The 23,744-nt window shown below is 55.8% G+C and overlaps 8 protein-coding genes across 8 annotated transcripts; 2 read left to right on the top strand and 6 right to left on the bottom strand.

Moving 5' to 3' along the window:
- Window positions 1–161: 161 nt before the first annotated feature.
- Window positions 162–5,228, bottom strand: BO80DRAFT_423822 (EF hand domain protein). Its single transcript, XM_025719139.1, has 6 exons — window positions 4,856–5,228; window positions 4,578–4,732; window positions 4,362–4,485; window positions 4,092–4,280; window positions 710–4,020; window positions 162–654 (listed from the first exon to the last, which is right to left on the bottom strand). The coding sequence occupies exons 1-6, from the start codon at window positions 4,866–4,868 to the stop codon at window positions 625–627; spliced, it is 3,822 nt and encodes a 1,273-aa protein (XP_025576723.1). The 5' UTR covers window positions 4,869–5,228; the 3' UTR covers window positions 162–624.
- A 542-nt stretch (window positions 5,229–5,770) lies between these two features.
- On the bottom strand, window positions 5,771–7,723 carry BO80DRAFT_423821 (tubulin alpha chain). The gene is made up of 6 exons (XM_025719138.1): window positions 7,652–7,723; window positions 7,537–7,577; window positions 7,401–7,427; window positions 7,232–7,307; window positions 6,203–7,157; window positions 5,771–6,148 (listed from the first exon to the last, which is right to left on the bottom strand). The coding sequence occupies exons 1-6, from the start codon at window positions 7,674–7,676 to the stop codon at window positions 5,926–5,928; spliced, it is 1,347 nt and encodes a 448-aa protein (XP_025576722.1). The 5' UTR covers window positions 7,677–7,723; the 3' UTR covers window positions 5,771–5,925.
- A 517-nt stretch (window positions 7,724–8,240) lies between these two features.
- On the top strand, window positions 8,241–9,373 carry BO80DRAFT_378800 (uncharacterized protein; the record flags this gene model as incomplete). The annotated part of the gene is made up of 3 exons (XM_025716751.1): window positions 8,241–8,431; window positions 8,488–8,909; window positions 8,975–9,373. Coding segments are annotated over exons 2-3 (717 nt in total), but the record flags the coding sequence as incomplete, so codon positions are not given.
- Window positions 9,374–9,836: 463 nt separating this feature from the next.
- Window positions 9,837–12,689, bottom strand: erdS (aspartyl-tRNA synthetase, cytoplasmic; the record flags this gene model as incomplete). The annotated part of the gene is made up of 1 exon (XM_025721380.1): window positions 9,837–12,689. The coding sequence occupies one exon, from the start codon at window positions 12,687–12,689 to the stop codon at window positions 9,837–9,839; it is 2,853 nt and encodes a 950-aa protein (XP_025576720.1).
- Window positions 12,690–13,473: 784 nt separating this feature from the next.
- BO80DRAFT_352475 (alpha/beta hydrolase) lies at window positions 13,474–14,517 on the top strand (the record flags this gene model as incomplete). Its single annotated transcript, XM_025715624.1, has 2 exons — window positions 13,474–13,947; window positions 14,050–14,517. 2 exons carry the CDS (start codon window positions 13,474–13,476, stop codon window positions 14,515–14,517), a joined length of 942 nt encoding a protein of 313 aa, XP_025576719.1.
- A 521-nt stretch (window positions 14,518–15,038) lies between these two features.
- BO80DRAFT_423819 (rDNA-binding RNA polymerase I transcriptional factor) lies at window positions 15,039–17,933 on the bottom strand. The gene has a single exon (XM_025719137.1). It carries the CDS (start codon window positions 17,594–17,596, stop codon window positions 15,467–15,469), a length of 2,130 nt encoding a protein of 709 aa, XP_025576718.1. The 5' UTR covers window positions 17,597–17,933; the 3' UTR covers window positions 15,039–15,466.
- A 494-nt stretch (window positions 17,934–18,427) lies between these two features.
- Window positions 18,428–19,569, bottom strand: BO80DRAFT_33716 (uncharacterized protein). The gene has a single exon (XM_025715196.1). It carries the CDS (start codon window positions 19,279–19,281, stop codon window positions 18,538–18,540), a length of 744 nt encoding a protein of 247 aa, XP_025576717.1. The 5' UTR covers window positions 19,282–19,569; the 3' UTR covers window positions 18,428–18,537.
- A 2,118-nt stretch (window positions 19,570–21,687) lies between these two features.
- On the bottom strand, window positions 21,688–23,641 carry BO80DRAFT_403800 (rRNA-processing protein PWP1). Its single transcript, XM_025717659.1, has 2 exons — window positions 23,251–23,641; window positions 21,688–23,182 (listed from the first exon to the last, which is right to left on the bottom strand). Exons 1-2 carry the CDS (start codon window positions 23,499–23,501, stop codon window positions 21,826–21,828), a joined length of 1,608 nt encoding a protein of 535 aa, XP_025576716.1. The 5' UTR covers window positions 23,502–23,641; the 3' UTR covers window positions 21,688–21,825.
- Window positions 23,642–23,744: the final 103 nt, after the last annotated feature.

Raw genomic sequence — 23,744 nt, 5'->3', positions numbered from 1 at the left:
CTTGGTGGCAGGTGGTACACAGACCCACCCGTGGAAAGCTTGGACCAAACCTAAAATATTCTCCTGGAGGAAGGTGATATTTATGATTTGCACGATTATCTTTGTTAGGTATGAGGTAGCTTAGGTATAAGAGCCCTGGATCTACCAATATGGATATGAATTGAGGATTATCGTGACTAGACTAAGCGATAGCTAAGGGGTTTAATATGAAGTATAAGAGGTACAGTACAGTCTCTGGATGTCTGCCTGTACAAATATTCGTCCACGGCCACTCGCCCTTAATTCTGGCCGCCCATTTCTTCTTAATCCGTTGTCCTTCAGCACTTCGTTCTCGTTCATAACTAATCCAATAGGTGGTCCTAGATTACATGGGGCAATAATAATATGGGTAGATCATAATAGGGTTACCTTGATGTGGGTGAAGCGCACACCGCTGAAAGAAGAGGAATATACATTGCAGCAATAACGACATGCAAGCTGGATCACACATGATTCAAGGGAAAGAAAAAGGAAGGAGACATGAGGTGGGAGAGATTAGTGGGAAAGGAAATGTTCTAGAGCGAGTGAAGGGCTAATGAGAGAGTAATATGTGCACTGGTAAAGAAAAGAGGATATGGATGCAGATCAAGGCTTCGAAGTCAAGTGGTCTACTGCCTGCAAGAGTCAGTTAGCATATGCACCTCCTCGTAAGGCCTGGGTGGCAACGTACCTTGTCAATGTTGTAATCAAATTTCTCAAGAGCATCAAGGGATGCTTCTCTGGGGAAGCCCATGCCAGTCAACCGCTGGAGGATCTGGTCGTCTTCAGTACCTGTCTGAAGAGCCCAGCCGGGTTCCTTGCTGCCTCCTGCACTGCCGGCCCCATTGGTTCCGCTGGCTGCAGCAGAGGCGTTGTCAAGTGGAGCAAACAACGCCTCCCAGTCGTGAGTCTGCGCCTTTGCGTTGGGCTCAGCGGGCGATACGGCAGAGCCGGGAGGCGAGGAGCTCACATTCTTGTCAAAAGCGAAGAAATCCGAGGAAGCAGCATCTGCTCCTGGGTTGGGCGATGTCTTTTGCGCTGATGGGCTGTCGAAGGAGAAATCGAAGTCCATGTTATTTCTTGCGTTATCGGGTGCTTCAAAGTCATCTTCGTCATCTTCGGCTTCCTTTGCCGGCGCAAGGTTTAGGCCTGCAAATGCAGCCTCGAAGTCAGAAGCGCCAGCCTTGGCTCCCTCAGGAGCAGCTTGGGTTTCCTTCGACCCATCGCGCTGTGCCTCCCCACCCACGATCGGCGCCCCAGTGCTTGACTCTACTGAGTGAGGAGCATCTGGGGCAGTTGTCGGATCTTCTCGAGTCGGCAAGAGTCCATTAAACTCGGGTGGCATGCTTCCGGACTCCTGCTTTCCCACAGTCTCGTCGTAATTGGGGGGGCTCGACTGCGACTCTGCTGCAGGAGGCTGGCTGGGGGTGGTCGCGGTGCCAGGGGTCGGGAATGCCGCCAGCTGAGACGGCTCAATAGCATCGGGCTTGGGCGCAGCGGCGACTTGGCTCTGTGGGGGAAAGACTGGAGTAAAGTTGTCGTCGAAGCCCATCGGCGCTTCGCTATCGGAGCTGTCATCACCATCATCAAATTCGCGGATTGGCGGGAACTCCGACTCGGGAACGGCCGGTGCTCCATTCGTCTTGTTCGCTCCAGGACCCTGCTTCAAAACAGCAAACGCCTCTTCAAAATCATTTTCCTTCTGCGACTTGGATCGCTTATGAGCAGGCCCACCAAACAACTCATCGAAGCTGAGGTCCTTTCTTTCGGCAGGTTTCTCTTCTTCGGAAGGCGATACAGTGTCTTCCGCACGTTGTTCAGTTATAGCGGGGATTTCGGGGAACCGCTCATTTGGCTCCTCGACTTCATCGAACGGGGAGGTTGCCGGTTGTGCAAGCGAAGGGCCCGCCGCATCACTGACCGCCACTTGCGAGGCACTTCCTAGACTGGGCGTGTCTTGGCCACCAAACCTGCTCCCTGGTGGAGAGACCATTGTCGAAGAGGTTGCCGAATGGGACTCGCCAAAGGGCAACCCACCTGGTGTCAACTGCCTAGACTGCGCCGGAGCGGGGGGTTCCAATGCAGACCCGGCAGTGAATGGGGGAGGGGACACCGAAGGCGTAGGCACACCAGAAGTGGGCTGAGATTCGGCCCGGAAAGAAACTGGCGGCGGCGGCGTAGCAGTCACAGGTGGCGACGCAAAGGCGGGCCCAAAGAGGCTATCAAAGGCGCGCTGTTGATCGCCAGTGATCTGTGGCGACAGTCCAGTGGTTTCACTAGAGCCGGTAGCTGTGCGCTTGAAGAACGGGTTGGTGTTCTGGCTTGTCGTCGATTCAGCTGGGCTTGTAATGGCGGCAGCATCGCTCGGGGCGGCGGCGCTTTCCTCGGATGCCCCAGGTTGCTCCTTGGAAAGCGTATCAATCTCAAGCTGGATCTTGTCGCGCTCTCCCTCCACGGTTGCAAGTTGCTTCTTGTTAATAGCCACCAAACCTTTTTGTTGCCGCGCCTCTGAGCGTGCCTTGTCTAGGGCAGGCTTGAGCTGGGCGACCGCAGCGTTAGCCTGACGGATCTTCTCCTTCAGGCTCGCATTCTCCTGCTGGTCGGCACTGAGAGCGGCCGATACCTGAGTGTACTGGTTTTGCAGATCCTGCCGGCTTCCGTCGATCAACGCAAATTCCTGCTGGAGTTTGGTGGTTTCAGCTCTCGAAGCATTTAGTCGCTCTTCAAGGGCCTTGAAGTTCTTCACTTCTTGCTCATACATCGAGCGAGCTTGAGCGAGACGAGCCTCGAAGTCCCTCTTTTGTTGTGAGGTTTGAGACAGGCCGTGCTCGGCAGATGCCCGCTTAGTCTGAACGTTCTGCATCTCCGTAGCCAATGAACCAATCTGGTTTGACAGGTTGGCAAGCTCTGTGGTCTCTTGTGTCAATTTCTTTGACTCTTCGGGGTCATTGTCACCTAGAAGATCATCGGACGGAGGTGGGGGTGACCGGACGGTCGGCGGGACCACAGACGAAGCGCCAGTCATCTGTGGCTGTAAGCTCTGTCCAAAGGTGGAAGTTGGCACAAAAGGCTTGAAGGTCGTGGAGGCAGCTTGCGGGGATGCCCTTGACCCTGGGGAGCCAGGTGTCTGGAAGGCGGCATTGGAGCCCCCCGTGGACTGCGGAATCTGGGAAGGAGCAGCCAACGGTGCTGGTGCCGGTGCCGGCGCGGAGAGCGCATCCAGGCCAAACAAATCATCGGCCGCCGAGCGTGGAGCAGGAAATGGGGCGGGAGCTGGAGCTGGAGCCGGCGCTGGCGCTTGGACCGGAGCGGGAGCTGCTGGGCCAAAATGTGAAGATCCAGGACGGCGCATGCTAGGAGGAATCAAGGCGGGGGGCAATGTCTGAGGCAGCGATTCCTTTCCGCTGCGCGTTAGGCGGACCAGATACATGGCCACAGCGAATTCATCCTTCGTCAACATTCCGTCGGCATCTATATCCGCGAGGTCCCAGATCTGGGCCAGTGTTTCTTCGGGCAACTGTGCACCCATGAAGAACGAGACGGCCTGGTCACCACTAATTGATCCTGCCCTGGCCGTATCAACGGTTGCAAAGATATTGTCGAACATGGCCTTCTCTTGAGGCGAGACAAGCCAATCACTGCCAGTTGACTGGGCGGAAAGAGGGGAGCCGAACGGTTGTCTGCTGATCGGGCTCTGAGTGCGCTTGGGTCCCGTGAATTGCTTCGGAATCGCAGGTACCGGAGGAACTTCAAGGCCCTGGCGCGAGCCCACCGACGAGCGGAGAGAGCCTCTCCGTGCCGCAGCATCGTATAGGGCGGGTGGCAGAGTCTGGGGCAGTCCCCTCATCGCGCCGGACTTGTAGGACGTCAGGAGATGCATCGCAACGACGAATTCAGTGGCATCGAGAGCACCCTGTTGTCTCCTATCCGCCAGGTTCCAGATTCGACCGAGGATCTCATTTGGTAACCGTGCACGCTCGAAAATCTGCTTGGCTGTCTCACCTGTGAGGACAACTTGATCAGCTACCAGGGTCCACATCTTATCAGCCTCGGGGTTGGAGGGGCATATGTACCTGGAAGTACCCCGCTTTTGGACACATCCGATTTCTCGAACAACGAGAGGAATTTGTTCACGTCGTCCGGATTCAGAGGAGGAACACGGATAGGCGCACCTGCACCCGGTGTAGGGCTGGTGGTGCCCGCTTCACGCGGAGCTGGGGTGGCATCGAGAACGAGACCATCGAACTTGGGCAACGGTCCAGCTAGAAAAGCGGTCATCGTTAGCATAGATCCAACCCCATCCATTGCTCGATCGGAACCAAGGGCACCTATGGATCACTCACGTTGAAAAGCCAGTTCCTCGGTCGGTGCGCGACCTGCTTGGGCGTGTCCAATCAGTCGCATGACGACCCCAAACCCAGACGGGGTCAAAAGACCCCGATTCTCCCTGTCTGCAATCTGCCATATCTATATCAAGCGCCATTATCCAGTTAGCCGTCCTGCCCTAGATGCGATTGCGGGAGAAAGGATTCCCCTGGAGGTCGCAGGCACCGACATACCAAGCCGAGGGTTTCCGGGGCTAGCTGGGTCTTCTCGAAGAAAGGAACAGCGACTTCGCCTGTGATGACGCCGAGGTTGGTGGTATCGGCGGCCTGGAAGAGTTGATAGAAGACCCTTTTCTCCTCAGGGGTCAGGTTGAGGCCGGGGTTGCGAGCTGCTTGGGAAGAAAGAGAGCATCCGTCAGTTCCGCTGTACCATCGTCATATCGACCGGTTGGGCCGTTGTCCCCTGAGAGCTCGGGCGGGCGCCATTGTCCAGCCAGGGCAGGCAAACTCACCGTTGTCAGCCATGATTATAGCTCAGGAGGAGCTGGCCTCCCTTCGGTAGATACACTGTGCGCTGAATAGTTGATTGGAAATCCAGCGAGGGGAGGGAAGCAACAGGCGGCCGTCAACTTAGGTGGAAGACAGCACGGGCATGGATGGCCAAGGCGGCAGCAGCTCTTCTGAGGGGAACGAGAAAACCGGGGGGCAAGGTATCACTAAAAGCCACCAGGAGGAGAGGTATGGCCCCAAACAGAGGGAATGGGAAGGTCCGACAGCTCAGGAATGAGGGCGGGTCGGAGAATAGTAATCAAGAAATAAATTAGGGAGAAGGGGGGGAACTTGCGACCAGCAGTAAGTAGCTAGAGCGAGCCGAGCAGAGCAGAGCAGGCCAGGCAGAGGGGGGGGGAACAGCCACGGACGGCACTGGCACGTCGCTTGGGGTCCGCCCGGGGGCTTTCCTGCGGCCGCTGCTGCCCGGGCGGTCAGCCACCACCGCTACCGCCAACTGGCCAGTCAGCCCTCCGGGTGCCCCTACTCTGTGTCGGTTCATGAGCAGGGTGCATGTATTCAGCCCGTCGGCAAGAATCCGAAGGATGCGAGTCGTTAGAAGCAGCCACTTTCGTGGAGGTGGCGCAAATCCAGGGTCTATCTGTCCCTAACTCGCGCACGAACCACACAGAATAACAGCCAGCCTTTCATGGTCACTGTGGCCGCTACGGAACCTTCATAACAAACGCAATTAGAGAAACAAACACCTTCAGTTGGAACTCGCAAAACTTTAAATTACAATCTCTTAGGCGCCAAACTGCTGCATGTGTGTTCGAACGAGCGGGTAAATTCATCGCTGCTTCAGGGATATTAGAAATATACTCAGACAAAAAGAAAACATAGTCTGTACTACGGAGCCAAGCTTCTCCTTCCTATTTGCATGCAGCCAGAGTCCCGCAGCTCGTATGGTATAACCTTGGCCAACGCCTGTCCCCAACAGAATAACTCGGAAACGATCAGGACCAGCCATGGCATCCACGCGGACGGCCCTGCCGGACCCCGCGCCGGACTCCGGCCGAGAACACGGTCAGATCTAGTACTCGGCCTCAACCTCATCCTCCAGGGAGTCGCTGGCAACCTCCTCGTAATCGCGCTCGAGGGCGGCAAGATCCTCACGGGCCTCGGAGAATTCACCTTCCTCCATACCCTCACCAACATACCAGTGGACGAAAGCACGCTTGGAGTACATGAGATCGAACTTGTGGTCGAGAGCGGACCAGGCCTCGGAGATGGCAGTGGTGTTGGACAGCATGCAGCTAGAGCGGGGTTAGCTTCTTGTTTTCGGTGCAAGGCATGTCAGGGGGGCTTACACGGCGCGCTTGAGCTCGGCGAGGTCGCCGTTGGGCACCTGCTGGGGAGGCTGGTAGCAGATACCGATCTTGAAACCAGTGGGGCACCAGTCGACGAACTGGATGGTACGCTTGGTCTTGAGGGTAGCCACGGCGGCGTGGGTCTCCTTGGGGACGACATCACCACGGTAGAGCAGGCAAGTGGCCATGTACTTGCCGTTGCGGGGGTCACACTTGACCATCTGGTTGTTGGGTTCGAAGCAAGACATGGTGATCTCGCTAACCGAGTTGGACTCGTGAGAGGCCTTGGCCGCAGAGATGACGGGGGCGTAGGCAACGAGAGGGAAGTGGATACGGGGGTAGGGGACCAGGTTGGTCTGGAACTCGTTGAGATCGACGTTGAGGGAACCGTCGAAACGGAGAGAAGCGGTGATGGACGAGACAACCTGAGCGATCAGGCGGTTCAGGTTCTCGTAGCTGGGGCGCTCAATGCCGAGGTTGCGGCGGCAGATGTCGTAGATGGCCTCGTTGTCGACCATGAAACTGCAGTCGGAGTGCTCGAGGGTGGTGTGGGTAGTCAGGATGGAGTTGTAAGGCTCAACAACGGAGGTGGCGTTCTGGGGAGCAGGGTAGACACAGAACTCCAGCTTGGACTTCTTGCCGTAGTCGACGGAGAGACGCTCCATCAGGAGAGCACCGAAACCGGAACCGGTACCACCACCGAAGGAGTGGAAGACAAGGAAACCCTGGAGACCAGCGCAGTTGTCGGCAACGCGGCGAACCTTGTCGAGGACCTGGTCGATCATCTCCTTGCCCACGGTGTAGTGACCACGGGCATAGTTGTTCGAGGCATCCTCCTTGCCAGTGATCATGTTCTCGGGGTGGAAAAGACTGCGGTAGGTACCGGTGCGGACCTCATCGACGACATTGGGCTCCAGATCCGCGTAGATGGTGCGAGGAACGTACTTGCCCTGACCTAGACCACCAGTGCCGGTTAGGGGTTGCGGGGGAAAGGAGAAGCGGGATGTCAGGGAAGCGGTGGCAACATACCAGTCTCGGAGAAGAAGGTGCTGAAGCCGTGGTCGGGGTCATCCTTCTTGCGCTCCTCGGTCAAGTAACCGTCGGCCTGTCATCCAAGAGAGAGATTAGTGGGATTGATCACGGATGATGAGAGACACCGCTCCATGATGGGAGTCCTCAGGAGCTGGGTGGCACATACCTGGATGCCGTGCTCGAGGCAGTAAAGCTACATAACGCGGTCAGTCCACCTACTCACACGATTCATGGCATGCACCATGGTGTCTTTGTAAATTGGCTCGGAAAGGAGGGGTTGATGACCCCAGGTCTCAGCATACCTCCCAGCAAGAGTTGGCGATTTGGCAACCAGCCTGACCAACTGTGAGGGGGAACAACCAAACATTAGTGACCACGCGAAAACTCAACTGGGCAGGGGAGGCATTGGGCACACACCGTTCAAACTAATAACTTCTCTCATTTTGGCGAGTTGAATTGATGGGTTTCAGATACGGGTAGATGGTGAGGGACACGGAGTGGGTTGGAATGTGGACAGAGGGAAAAATTAAAATACCCAAGGTCGATCTGTACGGGGGTTTCAGGGGTAAAGTTAGTAACCTAACGGGCCACCACGACACAGGGCACGAAAGGGGGTAAGATAGGGAAAGGAGACCTTTGAATGAGGAAGGGGAGGAGGGATCGAGGGAAGAGAACAGGTGGGAAATTGGGAAAACGGGGGGGGGGGAGGCCACGAACCCTGGGGAACTGGTGGTTAGTGACAATGGAGGAGCAAGTCAAGAATCGGTCGACTCGATTTGTTGTGGTCTTTCATGCGCTGTCAACCCAACGCAGCCGCCGTAGTTGATCCGTCCGTTGGGTCGCGTTGGGCTGGGTGCTCGCTGATTGGTGGTTGCCCCCCGGTGACCACCTGGCGGTCAACAGCTGAGTCAGCGAGCTGGCCGCCGAGGGAGCAGATCACGTGCAGGGTGTGACGGCATGACGAAAGATCCCCGAACATCATCCGGATGATCTCAGATCGCCAGCAGGTTCGGATGCGCCCGTTGCCAATTGGGGGCCCCCTCTTGCACAATCCGTTCTCTTCTTCACTCCAGTACCTCCGGCACTTATAGTCTAAGCTACCTTACCAATTTTAGCTCTCACCAAACTACACAGCAAGCATCATCACCCTCTCCGACCCCGAAACAGATATAGATCTCTCCAAGCACCGAGCTCCCAGTACTCCCATCCCCATACCTCTCTCGCATGATATCAACCTCTCTAACATCTCCCAGAACCCGTTCAGCTCCACCACCTCTACGCGTCCAACAATGACCATATAAGACCGACATATACCCTTCACACAACCCCCAACCGCTAACCACGCCAACCATCAACCATGCCTTTCCCTCTTCCCCGCCCCCTCCAGCTCTCCTCCCTCCCTTACCTCCTCATTCTCCTCCTCTTCACAACCTTCACCACCGCCAACGTCGAGAAAACCATCTTCCTCGCCCCTCCCCCGATAACAATCCCCACCCCTCACCCCCCCATCGACGACCTCGGCCTCGCCCGTCTCTCACCCTCCCATCCTATCCTCCGCACCTACCTCAACGCCTCCTTCCCAACGCCCTACTCCCACGGCACCGAGTCGTGGTTCTTTCTCCAAAACCTCCACCCCGGCCGACGATACGAAGTGCGTCTCTGCTGGCTAGCAACTGTACGCTCCCTCCGTCTCCTCATACAATCTAAATCTAACCAACCCACTAACTCCGCAACCACAAGCAACCAACAGCCTTCACCCTAACCACCCACACGCTCACCCACACCCTCTCGGACCCTATCCTCCTCTCCTCCATAACGAATTACTCCTCCTCGCGCCTCACCACCACCAGTACCAACCCCGACCTCGATATCGACCTCAACACCGCCGAGAAACCCCTCGACAACGGCCCCATCTCCGATTCGGTGCTGTTCCTGAGAATCCGGGCCACGGCGGACTACTTCTCCACGGATGCGGAGCTGATGCGGACGGTACCGCCCGTGGCGGTGGACATCATCCTCGATCCGTTTCTGGGGAATGTTTTCCCTAGGTCGTTGGTGCCGACGGCGTGTTATGGAGTGGTGGTGGCCGTGGTGGCGGTTTTGGTGGGGAAGTGGGTGGTTGGGGAGTTGGAGAGGGTGGTGGATGATATGGCTGTTGAGGGGGAGAAGGAGGGGGAGCGAGATGGGGAGGGGGAGGAGAAAAAGGTGCAGTGATCTGGTACCATTTGGATCATGTATGAATTTTCATGGAAGATATTGGTTAGTATAGACATGGCATATTGTAATTATATATTTTCAGAATGAGTTCGAAATGAAACAAAAATAAGCTCAATTCTCTCATCATACATAGTACACATGGCTGTCATTACATGGCGCTGCGTCTATTATTATCGTCGTAGTAGGAGCACATGCGAACAAGCAAAACAAACAAATAGTACCCCGGAAAAGGACCGCTCCGCAACCAAACAAAAGGGGGAATATCTAACGCGAACAATCCCAAAACGAGACATCTAAAGAATCCAGCCGTGTCCAGTGCACATATCAACTGCGTGTTCGCACGTCGTTTCACTCCGTCATGGCATTATGCAGACAGTGGTGGCAATTAATCTTCGAAGAAATGGAGCACCGCTCTCATGCCCTTGGTGCCGAGGCCGTGGGGTGGGTAGGCAATGTAGAGCGGGTCGTCCTCCGCCCCGAGCTTCGCCCGGAATTCGCTCTTGCGCACCAGGTGGAATTGCTTGGCCATGGTGTCGTAGGTGTGCTGCAGCATCTTCACGCGGGTGCCGCGCAGGTTGTGGCCAGGCGTCAGCGACGACATGGCGCCCGCGCCGAAGGTGAAGGATTTGACGCCGGCGGCGGCGGCCGTCTGGATCGCGTGCGTGACGATGTGCTCGATGACGCCGTTGGGCGAGCCCGGGAAGTCGAAGCTGTACTTGATCTGCATGCCATGGACGGGGGCGAGGGTGGCCAAGGCCACAAAAGCGCAGATGGTGCCCTCCTTGTCGACCGCATAGAAGTACCAGCGGTGCTCGGGGTCGCGCCAGGGGTGAATCTCCGACAGGTGCACCTGAGTGCCCTTGCGGTTGTTCAGCCAGTCCTGGATGCGCTGGTCGATCTTCTCGCGGATCTCATCGGACACCATCTCGCCCCGGTTCACGCTCACGAGCTTGACGCCCTCGCTCTCGGCGTGCCGAATCTTGCGGGAGATCTCACCATCCGAGGCCGCCATGTTGCGGGCCGGGTCCACGCGCTCCTCGGCAATGCAGGACAGCGTTCGCCAGCCCAGTCGCTCGCCCAGGATGTTCTCCACGTCGGCCGAACACAGAAGCCAGACCGGCTTGTACTTGGTCTCGCGCCGCAGCCACTGCAGGAACTGGGTAATCACCTGGCGATACTGGCGGGGATCACACAAGGGATTGCCCGGGACAATGACGTAGTTGCTGCTGCTAGGCACATAGGAGATGGCGGCACCCGTGCCCATATCCCGCCAGATCTTGAAGCGCTCATCGCCCCAGGAGGTGGAGGTGGCATCGCCATAATTGGCAATCAGATGCTCGAGCGGCTGTAGCTGACTGACATCCTGCGCGAGGTTGCCCTTCTTGTCCCGCACCCACGGCGGTTCAATGGTGGACGACTCGGGGTGCCGTAGCTGCGCGGTTAGCGGCTTGGCGGGGAAGCTCTTGGGATCGCGAGGGAAGAGGGATGCCAAGCGGATGTTCCCTAGCTTCAGGAGTAGCATCAGTAGACGCTCGAGGCCTACACCGGCACCGGCGTGTGGAGGCGCACCCCAGCGGAAGCCCTCCATGTACTCCTCCATAGTGTCCGGGTCGATGCCCACTCGGCGCATGTTCTCCTCCAGCATATGGGGGTCGTGAATACGTTGTCCACCCGAAACGATCTCCTGTCCCCGAATGAAGATGTCGAACGAGTTGGTGAACCGGTTGTCGTCAGGATCGGGCATCGTGTAGAAGGGGCGGGCACTGGCGGGGAACTTGTCCAGGATGTAGTAGTCGGTTCCGTACTGCTCCTTGACCAGCTCACCCAGACGGATCTCATCGCGGGTGTGCAGATCCTCGTCATCAGGCAGCAAATTGCCTTCCTCATCCCGCCAGCCCGAGTCATTCAGCATCTTGATACCATCAGCGAAACGGATGATGGGGGTTTTCTCCAACCAGACGACATCATCCGAGGGGAATTGGTGCTTCACTGTGTCCACCTCCCGACGGTAGCGGCGGTAAACCCCAGCTAGGATGGACTTGATGACGCCGTCCAGCACATCCAACATCTCATGATAATGCTCCTCAATGGCCATCTCGATATCCAACCCGGTGTACTCGGTCAGATGGCGGTGGGTGTTGGAGTTTTCCGCCCGGAATACAGCTCCGATTTCATAGACCCGGCCAAAATCGGCGGCGATAGCCATCTGCTTGGCTAGCTGAGGGCTCTGAGCTAGGAAAGCATCTCGACCGAAGTACTGCACGTGGAACACACTGGCACCGGACTCGGTGGCGGACCCTTGCAGCTTGGGCGTATGGATCTCAATGAAACCCTGTTCATCGAGGGCGAACCGGAAGAGGTTGCTGATTCCGGATTGGATGCGGAAGATGGACTGGGAAGTCGGAGTGCGCAAGTCCAGCAGACGGTTGATCAGTCGGGTGCGATCCGGGATGCGACTGCGGCGGCCCTCGATGCGCTCCTCCTCAGGGGTCTGAATCTCCGCCTCGTAGACACTGAAGGGAACGGACTCCTCGCGACGCACGACCAGGTGGATCTCATCAATGGAAACTTCCACATTATGGATGGTGCAACCCAGAACGGGCACCTGGGGCTGCCTGATGGTGCCCCGCACACGAACAATGGAGCCCAACCGCAGATGCTCGGCCCAATGGATCATGGCAATGGACTTGACGCCCTGCTCCTCGTGCAGGACGCCCTGAAAGGTAAACAGCTGCTGGCGAAAGACTAGGAAGACTAGCTTCGAGCTCATGCGACGGATAATGTGGAGGCGAGCCGTAAAGCAGACCTGCTTGCCCACCAAGGCTTCGGAGATCTCGTCGAATTTCGTGCGAGCCTCGCGTGGCCGCGTGCGAGACTGCAACAGCGGCAATTCCCCGTAGCGGTCCTTCATCTCGGCGGTCTCCTCGCGGGAGGCGTTGACGACGTCCTCCTTATGACGCGCATCCGAGTCCTCGGAGTGGCGCTCCCCGCTGAGTCTCGAATGCTCCTTGCGCTGTTTGCGCGCCATGCGCTTTTGCTGGTTCTTACTCATGGTGCCAGGGGAGGACGAATCATCCGAGACGTCGTCGGAAGAAGAGACATAGTCGCGATCGCGCAGAAATCCGCTGAGGATGCTGCGACGCGGGGACATGGAAGTGGCCGAGTTGGGGGAATTGCTGGAGTCATCGTCGAAGGTCTTGGAGGGTTTAATTTTGGAAAGGGCACGCTTGATAGACATGATGAGGGGATTGAAGGGAGGAAGTCTCCCATGCGACAGGGGAATTGAGGGGGGGAAACTGGTGATAAGCAAACCGTTGAAGGTGAAAGAACAAGGAAGAGGGGCAGAGGGGCAGAGGGGCAGAAGGGCGGCAGCGTCAGCACTTATATAGGGACAACACTGGAAGAGTTTAACGCTATCAAGGTTTGGGAAGCTGACCAGGAACTGACAAACCGAGGGCAGGCCAGAACGTGAAGGAAGGGCCGAGCAAAGTACCGACCGAGGATGCAGCCAAAGGATGGGATACGAGCGAGGGAAATAAAGGCGCGGTGCCATCGGTGGCCGGTGATGTCATGGCGCCCGATGATGCAAAGAAACGCTTCTTTTTTTTTTTCTCTTTTTTGGCGACATTCCTCAGCAGGGTCCAGTGGGGACATGGACCTGTTGTAACGATGATGTGGTCCAAGACCGACGCGGACTACTAGAACCAGGCGAATTCCCGGTTCCTGTCTCGTTCGTGCTCTTCGCTCTTGATCATCTCGACGGAGCGTCTCTCCCTCCCGGCTTGGCTTTCTTGTGCTTCTCGGCAAGTGACTTCCGTTCCTCGTACAGACAAGTACACTGTATCTAGTAGATTAGCTGCATCTCCACTGATCAACTGATTCCTTCGTCCACTTCACTGGTCGGCCCATCATCCGATCCCTTGATAGACGGGTCTCGTGTCTCGCCGACCTTCCGAGTCCCTCTCTTCGTTCCTTCTTCCTCTCTCTCACGACTCCTCCCTCACTTGCATGGCCACTTCAATATGGCGACATCACGCTGGTGGCTTTACATTCAGGCCATTTTCTGGCGCTTCCTAATGCGCATTGGCATGTTCATTCACGATATCACCCCCCCACGACCTCCGCGCCCGTCCTTTGTCCGATCCATCCCTGCCGACTCCGGTCAAATCCGCCTATACTTCTACACGCCACCCGACTATACCACCAGTCGCAAAGAGGGTCGTCGCCTGCCTGTGGTGGTCAATTTCCATGGCGGAGGCTTCACCCTGGGCTGTCCGACGGACGACAGTCGCTGGTCGCGGTGTGTGCTCGGGGAGGTCGGCGCCGTGGTGGTCAGCGTCGGGTACCGTCGCGCCCCGGAACACCCGTTTCCCGCCGCCGTCGACGATGGTGTCCGAGCGCTACAGTATCTGGCTGCTCACGCCGTCGATCTGGGTCTAGACGTCTCCCGCATTTCACTCTCGGGCTTTTCCGCCGGCGGCAACCTCGCCATCACCGTTCCCCTCCGCCTGCGCAGTCTGCTCAATGAGCAGCGCGACCGGTACCCCGACCACCGGAACAGTCCCCCCAGCTATGCGGGCCCCTACGATTCCACCCAGCAGCTCGTGGCAGCCGCCTCGACCAGCGAGCTCAACATCGTCGCCATCTTCTGCTGGTACCCTATCCTCGACTTCGAGGAGTCGCGCGACCACCGCCGCGCCATGAGTCTCATGCCCAATAAGACCCTTCCCGCCTTCTTCACCAACCTCTTCGACGAATCCTATCTGCCCAACCGCGAGGAGCGCGTCTCACCCTATGCGTCGCCCGTACACGCCACGGACGAGGTCCTCGCCGAAGCCCTCCCGCACGATATCTTCTTCTATATCTGCGAATGGGACATGCTCCTCAAGGAGGGTCAGGTCTTTGTGCGTCGGCTGCAGAACATCAATAAACACGTGCGGGCCATGATGATCGAGAAGGTGCCCCATGCGTGGGATAAATCGCCCAATCCGTTCCGGGACCAGGACCGGGTCGATATTCTATACCGCGATGCCTGTGCCGACATGAAGCACATCTTCGATGCGTAGATTTCTCCCCCACTTCCCTACCACCCCTTTGCCTCCAGTGAAAAACCACTACCGCGTCCCTGAGGCGGACGGTCCTCACTGCTTCTTGTATATTCTTTCCCCTCGTCTGTACATTCTCTTTGATATTGTTCCCCCATTTGGTACAGTAAAACCAGGTTATCGGCGTTAGACAGCGGGTTCCGTTACCGTCATCGTTATTGTTATTGATCCATCCTTATGTACAGTAGACGACATTCATTATAGAGATGTACGAACCATTGGACCTTTCTTTCTTCATTTCGCTATTTGATCTCAATTCCGATGCTAGTGTTGATTTCCATCTTATAAACGCATGGATATGAGCCAATGATCCAACACGGGTCCATGCACATGAACCGCCTGCATCCCCTGCATTAGCACGTAGCAGCAGGAGTAGCACCAGCATTCCTAGAGGAAGGAAGAAATCAAACACAACTACGACAAAGAGTATACACCAATCACTAGTTCTTCCGACTTCAAGTTGGTCGTGTTCACTTACAAGGATGTTATCAAAGTATAATATAATATAGGACAATATAATCTGATAGAATATAGTGAAATTCCATTCTTGCCCTGCAGATTCATCCTACATCATCATCCATCATTATGAATAAGATCCGAGACGCGAAGCCAACAGAACAATAACAATAACGCATACCAGGAAAAACCTGCATGGTATGGTATCAAACGGATGTATGCAAGTATAATGTCAAATCAAATCAAATCAAATCAATCAGTCTCCATACGCCGCGCTAAGTTGCAAACAGATCCTCGAGATGAACTTTTCTTTTCTGTCAGAGAACATATGGCCTGCGGCACGCAGGGAGATGCGAAAATTGCAAACAGATTGGGTATTGAGCTCGCCAATGGCACGAGAGAAACAGAGAAGGAACTTTTGGTAACTTTTTTGGGTCTTGTCGGTCTTGACTCGTCACAATTCGTCATCCGTTTCTGTCCCGTCGCTAAGGTCATCGTCGGATTCGTCTCCGTCCGCGTCGCTGTCGGAGTCGTCGCCCTCGTCCAGACCTGGGATGCCGCGCCAGTGGACGTAGTCGCTTTCGACCCAGCGTCGACTGCGCGGGAGCTGGTAGGGATCGAAGGGGAAGTACGCGTCGAGCTGGTATCCGAGATCGTCACCGGCGCGGATCTCACGCTCGACTTGGCTGAAGCGCGGGTCGGCCATCGCACCGATGCTGCGGTAGGAGGACATGCGCAGTCGCTTGTTGGTCTCCAGGATGCTGAACACATACATCAAGTTGAAGTGCTGCGACATCCGCGCGAACTGCGACACGATCGCTGGCGAGCACACTTTCAAGGGGTTCAACTTGGAGTGAATTGCCTGATGCAGCACCTCTTTGACCGAGGGCGGGAACATAATGTCCTCCGGCTCCAGTTCGTCCACTTGCTCGGGAGTGTCGCCCTCAAGTGCAGCGGTAGTCAGATCCCGCCAGCGGAAGCAGAAGATGTAGAGTAGGGCCTGGGCAGTAGAATAGAAGGGGCCGTAGCGGCGCAGATCGGGGCCCCGGCAGGTGGCCTCATAATCCAGACGGAGACTGTTGAGATATGTGCCCAGCAGGTCGAACACGTCCCGCACAACCTCCCCGGAGATATGAGCACCACGAGCAACAAAGCTGGCCAGGTAGGCTGCGGCAGATTGGCGCATAATAGCCGGCTGCGCCTTGTTGAAAATGAGTTCCGTGCACATCGCGGCGAAGCGGTCCACAAGGATAGGAGAGGATTGAGAGAAGTGGAAGAGGAGGAACTGGGAGTGGCGCGAGCGGTACGTCGGGAGAATGATGTTTTGGAAGTGGCTCAGCAGGAGGTCGAAGGCGTTCTCCTTATCGTCCAAGGAGCCCGTCGTGAATGGAGGCGCATAGTATTCGAACAAACTGTCGATCATGCCATCCAGCTTGAGGATGTTATCGCGAATGGCCTTGATCCGCTTGGAGTCGTTATCTACCGAATCATCGCTCAGGACGGAGTCATTGTCATCGTCGTCCTCGGTATCATCTTCCTCGATCATGACCGATTCCGGGGAGACACCCTGTAGGACATCCTCGCCGACTTCCTCCTCGATGTCCTCCAGGTCCACCTGGATGTGGACGTCAATCTTGACCAGCTTTTCCGTAATCACAGCAAGGATATCACCTTGAAGCTCTGGTGCATAGCTGATGACTCGGATGAGGTTCCGCGTATACGCAATGTTGGCCTTGGCCGAATCGGAAGCAAAGGGAAACTGCCCAGACAGGAGAGGCGACAGCGTTCCACTACCAGACGGAATCAACTGCATCACATGGCGCAAGGCCATGTGCACCCGGGCGTAGAGCTCAGGCACATGAACAAGTGGGTAGCCAGGCACCTTGCCCGTGTCTTTGGGCAGCTCCCCCAGATAATTGACCAGCATGCGGAGCACAGACCCCAGATAGCTTCCCTGCGCGGCAGCAAGGTTACCGAGAAAGCGTATATACAATCTGATGTACGACTCGTCCCGGCCCAGCCATACGCTATTCAGCACGGCATGGACCAGTCCGTTGCAACTGCGATCCAAGGACGCAACATTTGACAAAAGACCCATGAGATGGTGTCGCAAGGACGTGTGTGTAGGTACATCGTAGGCAAACATGTTGTCCTCATCCCGGCGCCGCGGGTCCACCGCAAAGATCTCCTTGATGCGGTCGTACGCCTCGCTGTCGGTGCCCGACACATGCCGTTGGATGGCCCGGCGCACCTCCTCGCGGACGACGGCCGCACTCTTCTCTGGCTTCCGCTCTGATTGTGTCTCCTCTTGATATGGTACCATGAAGACCTCCTTATCGAACTTCACCCGCGTCCGCTTCCGGGGACTCGGGCTGGTTTCCACGTCGGACGAGGACGACGAGGACAGGGATAGATCACTGTAGTCGTCCCCCATGATCATCCTGTGCTTAATCCCGGTCGAGGATGGGGTGCTCTTAGGCGTTTTTAGAATGGACACAGGTGATGATGTAACTAGCATCTTGGATGGATCGGTCGGCCGTGGTGCGAACGTTGTGCTGCGGGAGGCGGTGGCAAGGACGCCCATGACAGGATCGGCGGTTCTATAATAATGAAATGGCGGGGGATGGCTTGAGACAGGATCCCGACTCCAATCATGAGTCGCACGCTCGGGGTTGCAAGCAAGGAGTGGGATTAAGGAATCAAAACAGATCACGAAGCAGAGCACACGACACGGCCAGTGCGAGTCGAGAGATCCACCTCCTGTTGCTACAGATGACAAGCGCGCTTGGGAGCAAAGAAGGTGGGGGATACCTTCATCGGACCGTCCAACACACACACACTAAAAGATGCGATGCACAAGTGCGTGAGAAGGAGACAGAACCAGCACTTGGAAGGGAAGCCCGTCTGGAGTAAGAACTAAGAAGAAAACCAGCGAAGCGGAGAAACCAACTCGACGTGAAATTTTTTGGGTGGGGCGGCTGTGGAGCCTGAGGCTGCCAGCTCGTGACCAACGCGTGATCACCGCGACGGCCTTACCCGATCGGGTTATACAATTCTACGATTACTCGGGACGAGAACTCAACATGCATGTGACGCAGAATTTATGATGTATAGACCAGCGCTTGAAACTAGCTCCATCGGTGTCTTCGCATTCATAACGACGCTAAGGCAGAAGAGTACAAATCTGAGAACCTCGTTAGACATGTCAAGAGACCGTCACATATCCTGTTCAGCAAAGCGGATAGATCGATCCAGACAGCATGGAATCACATTGCAGCAACCAGCAGAGAAAAAGAAAAGGTGAGATGATAGATCAAGATCCTCCCGTGGTATCTAGCTAACCCAAACGAAATAAAACGACTAATTAGATCACAAGACATTAAAGAGTGAATATGAGTGGGTCATGGTGCAAATCAAATCCTGATGAGAGGAAGGGAGTATCCAGTCCCTGTCCAGTGCCCTCCAGGCAAAATCCCTCGGAAATAAATGGTTGTAAAGAAAGGAAGAAGCGAAAGGAAACTCGGCTCATAGCCAGGCTCCAGAACCTATCGAACCCAGATAGTCATCGAAGATGCTGCCATAAAGGTCCTCAATCTCCACGAGATAGTCATCGGCGGTGAATTTCATCAATCCCTTGTCTCGGAGGATAAGTTCTTCATCGTCGAGTATACGCGCGCCACCAAACTCTTCCACCACCTCGTTCACCTGCTCCAGCTCCTTGCTGAAAGGATGAGGTTCCGCCTTGTAGCTATCATGCGCTGGACGGTTGCTAGATGCGTTGCGCAAGGAATTCAATGGAGGTGGAGACAGTCGTGACAAGGAACGCTGGCGAGCAAGCTCTTGATGAGTCCGCTTCGTGTGGGACAGGGCCCGCTTGGGAACCAAGGGCGCTTCCGTGGAGGAGGCTGTCGACGTCGAAGAGCGGGGGTGACTCGTAATGGTCGCAGATCGCTTGGGAAAGTACGAAGGCAGAGGGTTCGGCTCGATCGGAGATTCATCCGGAGTCGTAAGCGGCGAGCCAAAACTGCGTTGCGTAAAGGACAGCTCCGAGTCATCCGGTGACTGCAGGGACGAGGTAGACGATGAGGTTGCCGAGTGAATGTCGGGAGCATTGTAGGCCAGCATATTCGTCGTCGACAACAATTCCACGGGGGCTGAGATCTTGTCTCGGTTGATCGGGCCGGAGAACTTGTGTGCTTCACGGTACGGCATCGGCGCCGAGACCTCGGGGCGCTTGTTGCGCTTCGTAAAGGCTCTCGCCAAACTCATGGTGATAACAGTCGGACCAGTATGGTATGGTTGAGTAGGTAGTTGACGGTGAGTGATAAGAGCTGTAGACTAGCCGGTCGGGCTTCAGATATATCTGCTGGTATGCAGGGTTGCTGAATCTGGTCGGTAGTCGTACAATGGCTATTGTTTCCTATTTTTAGGGTCTGAAGTCGCCTTCTCGTTTGCGAGTGTCGGACGCCTTTTGCGGTATAGAGAAAGAATGCTGGTGGACGATCGCGGGGTGGAGCAAAGAAGGAATGGAAGATCGATCACCGGAATGTCCGTTATCAGATACAGTTGACGACCTGTCAAACCCAGTTGTTGCCAGCGGGAGCAAAGGTCTAAATGAATGCAGAACTTCCTCTAAGTAGTTCTTTCTTTTTCTTGCGCAGCAGAAAAGTAAATCAGGCGGATGAGAAGAGGGGTGGTCCTCGGGAAATGGGGTGGGTTGCTCGACTCAAGGGGGGAACGAGATACTGCAGCACCGCCAATATTGTACAGGGAAAATCAGGGCGGACAACCAGGACGCGCCACGGGAAGTAGGAGAATAAAAAAGGGTAGGGGTGGTAAGTAACGATGAAGGAAGGCAAGAATCCAGGATACACAGATCGAGGACCGAAGAATGGAAAGATCAAAAAGGAATGGTGCAGGAATAAGCGGAATCCCCCAGGGAGGAATGGGAGGGAAAAGAGGAGTGAAGGGAAGAAGAGGGGGAAAAGAGAAAAGACTAAGGAAGAGAGAGGCGAGTGGATGATGAATGAGGTGTGGATGGAACCACTCCCGGCGTGAATCTGGGCCTCGCCGGGGACTCGACCACAGGCGTGTCCCCCCTCTCTTTTTCCTCTCTGGAGGAGAAAAACCAGAAAGGACCAAAGCCTAAACCACCGACCCAGTCAGTGCAGCTGCTGGACCGCCCACCCTTGGATGTGGTCCTGAATCGCGCGCCGTCGTCGCCAGGGTCTTTGCCGACCAGTTGGGATCCAGAACCTGTCGGTCAGATATTTGCCTTCATTTGTTCAATGGTTCGCCTGGCGCCTTGGTAGTGCGTGCTTTTTAGTATCTACACGAGTATTTAGAGCATCTGCATCGTTACTCCGGTGCCCCGACGGACAGACAGTCAGGCGCGGCTAGTCACGCCCTGCTATTTGATGGAGGAACGGACAAGTCTCGACCTCCCCCGGTCATTTGTTACGTCGGGTGGCCACGCCGTACAACACAGGGATCAAGTATGAAGCAAATAATCAGGAGTGATTCCCAGGGGAAAATTCTTTTCACCCTAGATACTTAGTATCCTCTCCTAGTACCTGCGTCCCTGAATCCGCGACGGAATAGTCATCCCTCGAGTCCCGTAGGTATCTACTCCGTACTCCGTATGGCGGGATGGACTCGTCAATAAATGAATCAAACTCAAACAGATGGAGGACGAGGGGAAGCTAAACCCAGGCGGGCATCGTCAAACGGGCGCACCAGCGAGGCTAGTCAGGAAAAGGTCACGGCAGGCAAAGTCGGCCTCCGACTGGTGTCGGTCTGGCGCCAGGAACGGCAACGCGGCGGCCACTGGAAACCGCCATGTGCCCTGAGCGGTGGGGATGAAACAATCTGCCGTCTCAGCTGGAGGATGCGGTCGTGATGGATCATGGATCCATGGTGCATGACGTCGCGCATGCTTGATGAAAGGGGTGACTCTCTGCAGGAGCTGGAACTCGTACCTACATACATCACGTCTCTGCCTCCAGACTCGCGTATGTAGGTACCACCTGTCGGATGGAATCCGCGATCCGTTCCATGGGGGTTCTTTTCCCCCCCCCTCCCGGCACAATGGAGTTGTGCGTACTCCGTACCTACCACTGACGGAAAGCCGTGGGCGGGTCGACGACCCAGGTTTCCCCACCAGTGGGTCAACTTAATAACTGGGTGGTCGTCCCAGTTGACCTGTGCTTTGGCGGATATCTTTTTCCACCCATACTTGGGACGGAGATGCGCGATAACCCTGTGAGGTTCTACTCGTTTACTTGTTCGTTCGGAGGACAGGGATTATACGCAGGATACGCCGTACCGAGGACGCCGTGAGTCTGGTTCAGATTTCCTCAAGTGAACGTCACGAACCATGCACGATGCATTCTGGGTTCATCGCCCATCATCTCTGTCCACTTTCGGCCTTACATACGAGATGGTGATAGTATCTATCCCGTATATCTCCATCACCGGACCAGTCCACCGCGGTGGGTGCGATCCTGTGCCAAGCCGCCTTCAGCACTCCGGCCTGGGCATGTGATTGGTGTTCGAGACTGCATCAGATGATTTCTGGTTTGGGCATCCTGCCGGCCGATCATTTGCCTCTATAACTAGTGCTTCATCTTGACTCGGCTTACTCATCGCCTGGGATCGGCGCCCGTTCTCATCCTCGTCATGGGTATCAACGTTTTCATTGCAAAGCAACAGAACTATCTATACTAAACTCCGTAGATCGGTCACACTTTTCACATCGATGAAGTCATTCAGGTCGAAATCGTCTTTTTGCATTCTCCGAACGTCATCGGTCCCTCAATCCTCATCCATCGACTCCCAGCCATCGGCACCTTGCGCGGCTCCAACCTCCGGGGCACCATCCTCCTCATCGGACTCATCCTGATCGGGCTGGATGCCCACCAGGCGCTCCTGCACCTCACCCTCCAGGGACGGCACCCGCGACACGAACGCCCGGCGCACCGCTCCGTTGGTGGAGGTATCCCAGATCTGGACCACGCCCTTGCTGCCGGCCACAGCCAGGCGGAAGCTCACATCGGCATCCGGGGCAAAACTGGTCGAGAAGATCTTGCCGACCTCCATCTTGCGGGAGACAACCATGCTAGGCTTATCGTTCTCGACGTTCCACAGCTTCACGGACTTATCCGTCGATCCGGTCACCAGGAAGCCAGGGACGGTCGCGTTGATGTCGAATGACGATACCGACGAGTCGTGGGCCTGCAGGGACCACACGGGCTTGGACTCCTTGGGCGTAGCAGGGACGTTACGGATATCGTAGCGGTAGACCATACCGGCATCCGTCGTCACGTAGAAGTAGTTAGGGTCGTGCACGTCCCAGCGCACGTTCTCGACATCCGCATCCACGCCCCAGCGAGCCTTGGAGTCGGGGGCTCTCATATCTGCCGCCACCACGGTCCGGTCGTAACTACCGCTCAGCAGGACGGTCGATTCCGTCGGGTGCCACTCCAGCGCGCACACCTTGTCGGTATGGTGGGCGTAAGACTTGGCGCACTTGGTAGTCTGAAGATCCCAGAGCTTCACCGTGCGATCGGCAGAACCGGAGGCCAGCAGGTTGCGGTGCTGGCGGTTAGCAGCCAGCGCAAGAACCGAATCAATATGGTATTCATCGTTGGCCTTGACCTTCTTCTTCTTGGACTTCTTCGGGCCGTTCTCCGCATCAGCACCGCCCTGACCCAGGATAGCATTGGGGTACATGCAGTCGACGATGTCAAGGTCCCAGATCTCAATATCGGGCTCCATCGTTCCGATCGCAACAAAGTTACCCGTGGTACGGCCCTCAGCGGCCTTGCCCACGGGGATATCCAACCACTCCACCGCCAAAGGAATAGCCGGCAGCATGATATCGTGGTGCACATACAGATTGTCGGCGGCGTCCTCATAGACATAAACCTCCAGATGAGCAACCTCATCCTCGACCTTACCCGCCAGCAGCAAGTTATCCGTCGGCATGATCTGCAATTCCTCTCTCTCCTCATCCTCCTCCTCCGGCGGCATCACCAGGTACGGATCCTCCTCGTTGGGCTGGTGATACGCAAGCGACTTGACATTGCCGAACATGGTGATTTTCTCGCCGTCCTCATCGACCTCGTCGCTATCATAATGATCCAGATCGTATTCCTTCAGATCATCATCACTTTATTCATCGTCAGCACTCCACTCCACTCAATCGAAACAAGCCAAACCAAACCAAATCAAACTTACTCCGCAGCACCATCCGCCTTCTTCTCCTCCTTGGAATCATCCTCCATCGCATCATCCCCACCCTCCTTCTTCTCGTCCACCTCCTCCATAGCGTCATCCTGCGCGGCCTTCAAATCCCCCTGCGCCTCCTCCAGCTGCATCCTCGCCATCTTCGATATGCGATCCATCTCCTCCTCATTGATCTCATATTTAGTCGGGAACTGGGCCGCGACACCGCGCCGCACCCAAGCCGAAGTGGTAATCATAGACATCGTGATTCAAGCCGTTAAAAGCAATCGTAAATTAAGCGGCAGTAAAGAAAAAAAACCTCCTCCACTCGATAATCAAGGATGGATAGAGGAAACCACAATTCCTCACTATCCAAAACTCAACAGGTGAGAATGGTAAAAAAAGAAGACAAAAGAGTGATCAACAACAACCCGTCACACCTAGGTCTGTCGAACACAAGATAGATATTAAATCTTGAACTTAAATCCGGTTGCTTTTTTTTTTCG

Source organism: Aspergillus ibericus, assembly GCF_003184845.1.
Source record: "Aspergillus ibericus CBS 121593 unplaced genomic scaffold BO80scaffold_13, whole genome shotgun sequence".
Taxonomy (NCBI): domain Eukaryota; kingdom Fungi; phylum Ascomycota; class Eurotiomycetes; order Eurotiales; family Aspergillaceae; genus Aspergillus; species Aspergillus ibericus.
Note: the sequence above shows the minus strand (reverse complement) of the source record. Positions and strands in the feature narration are given on the sequence as shown.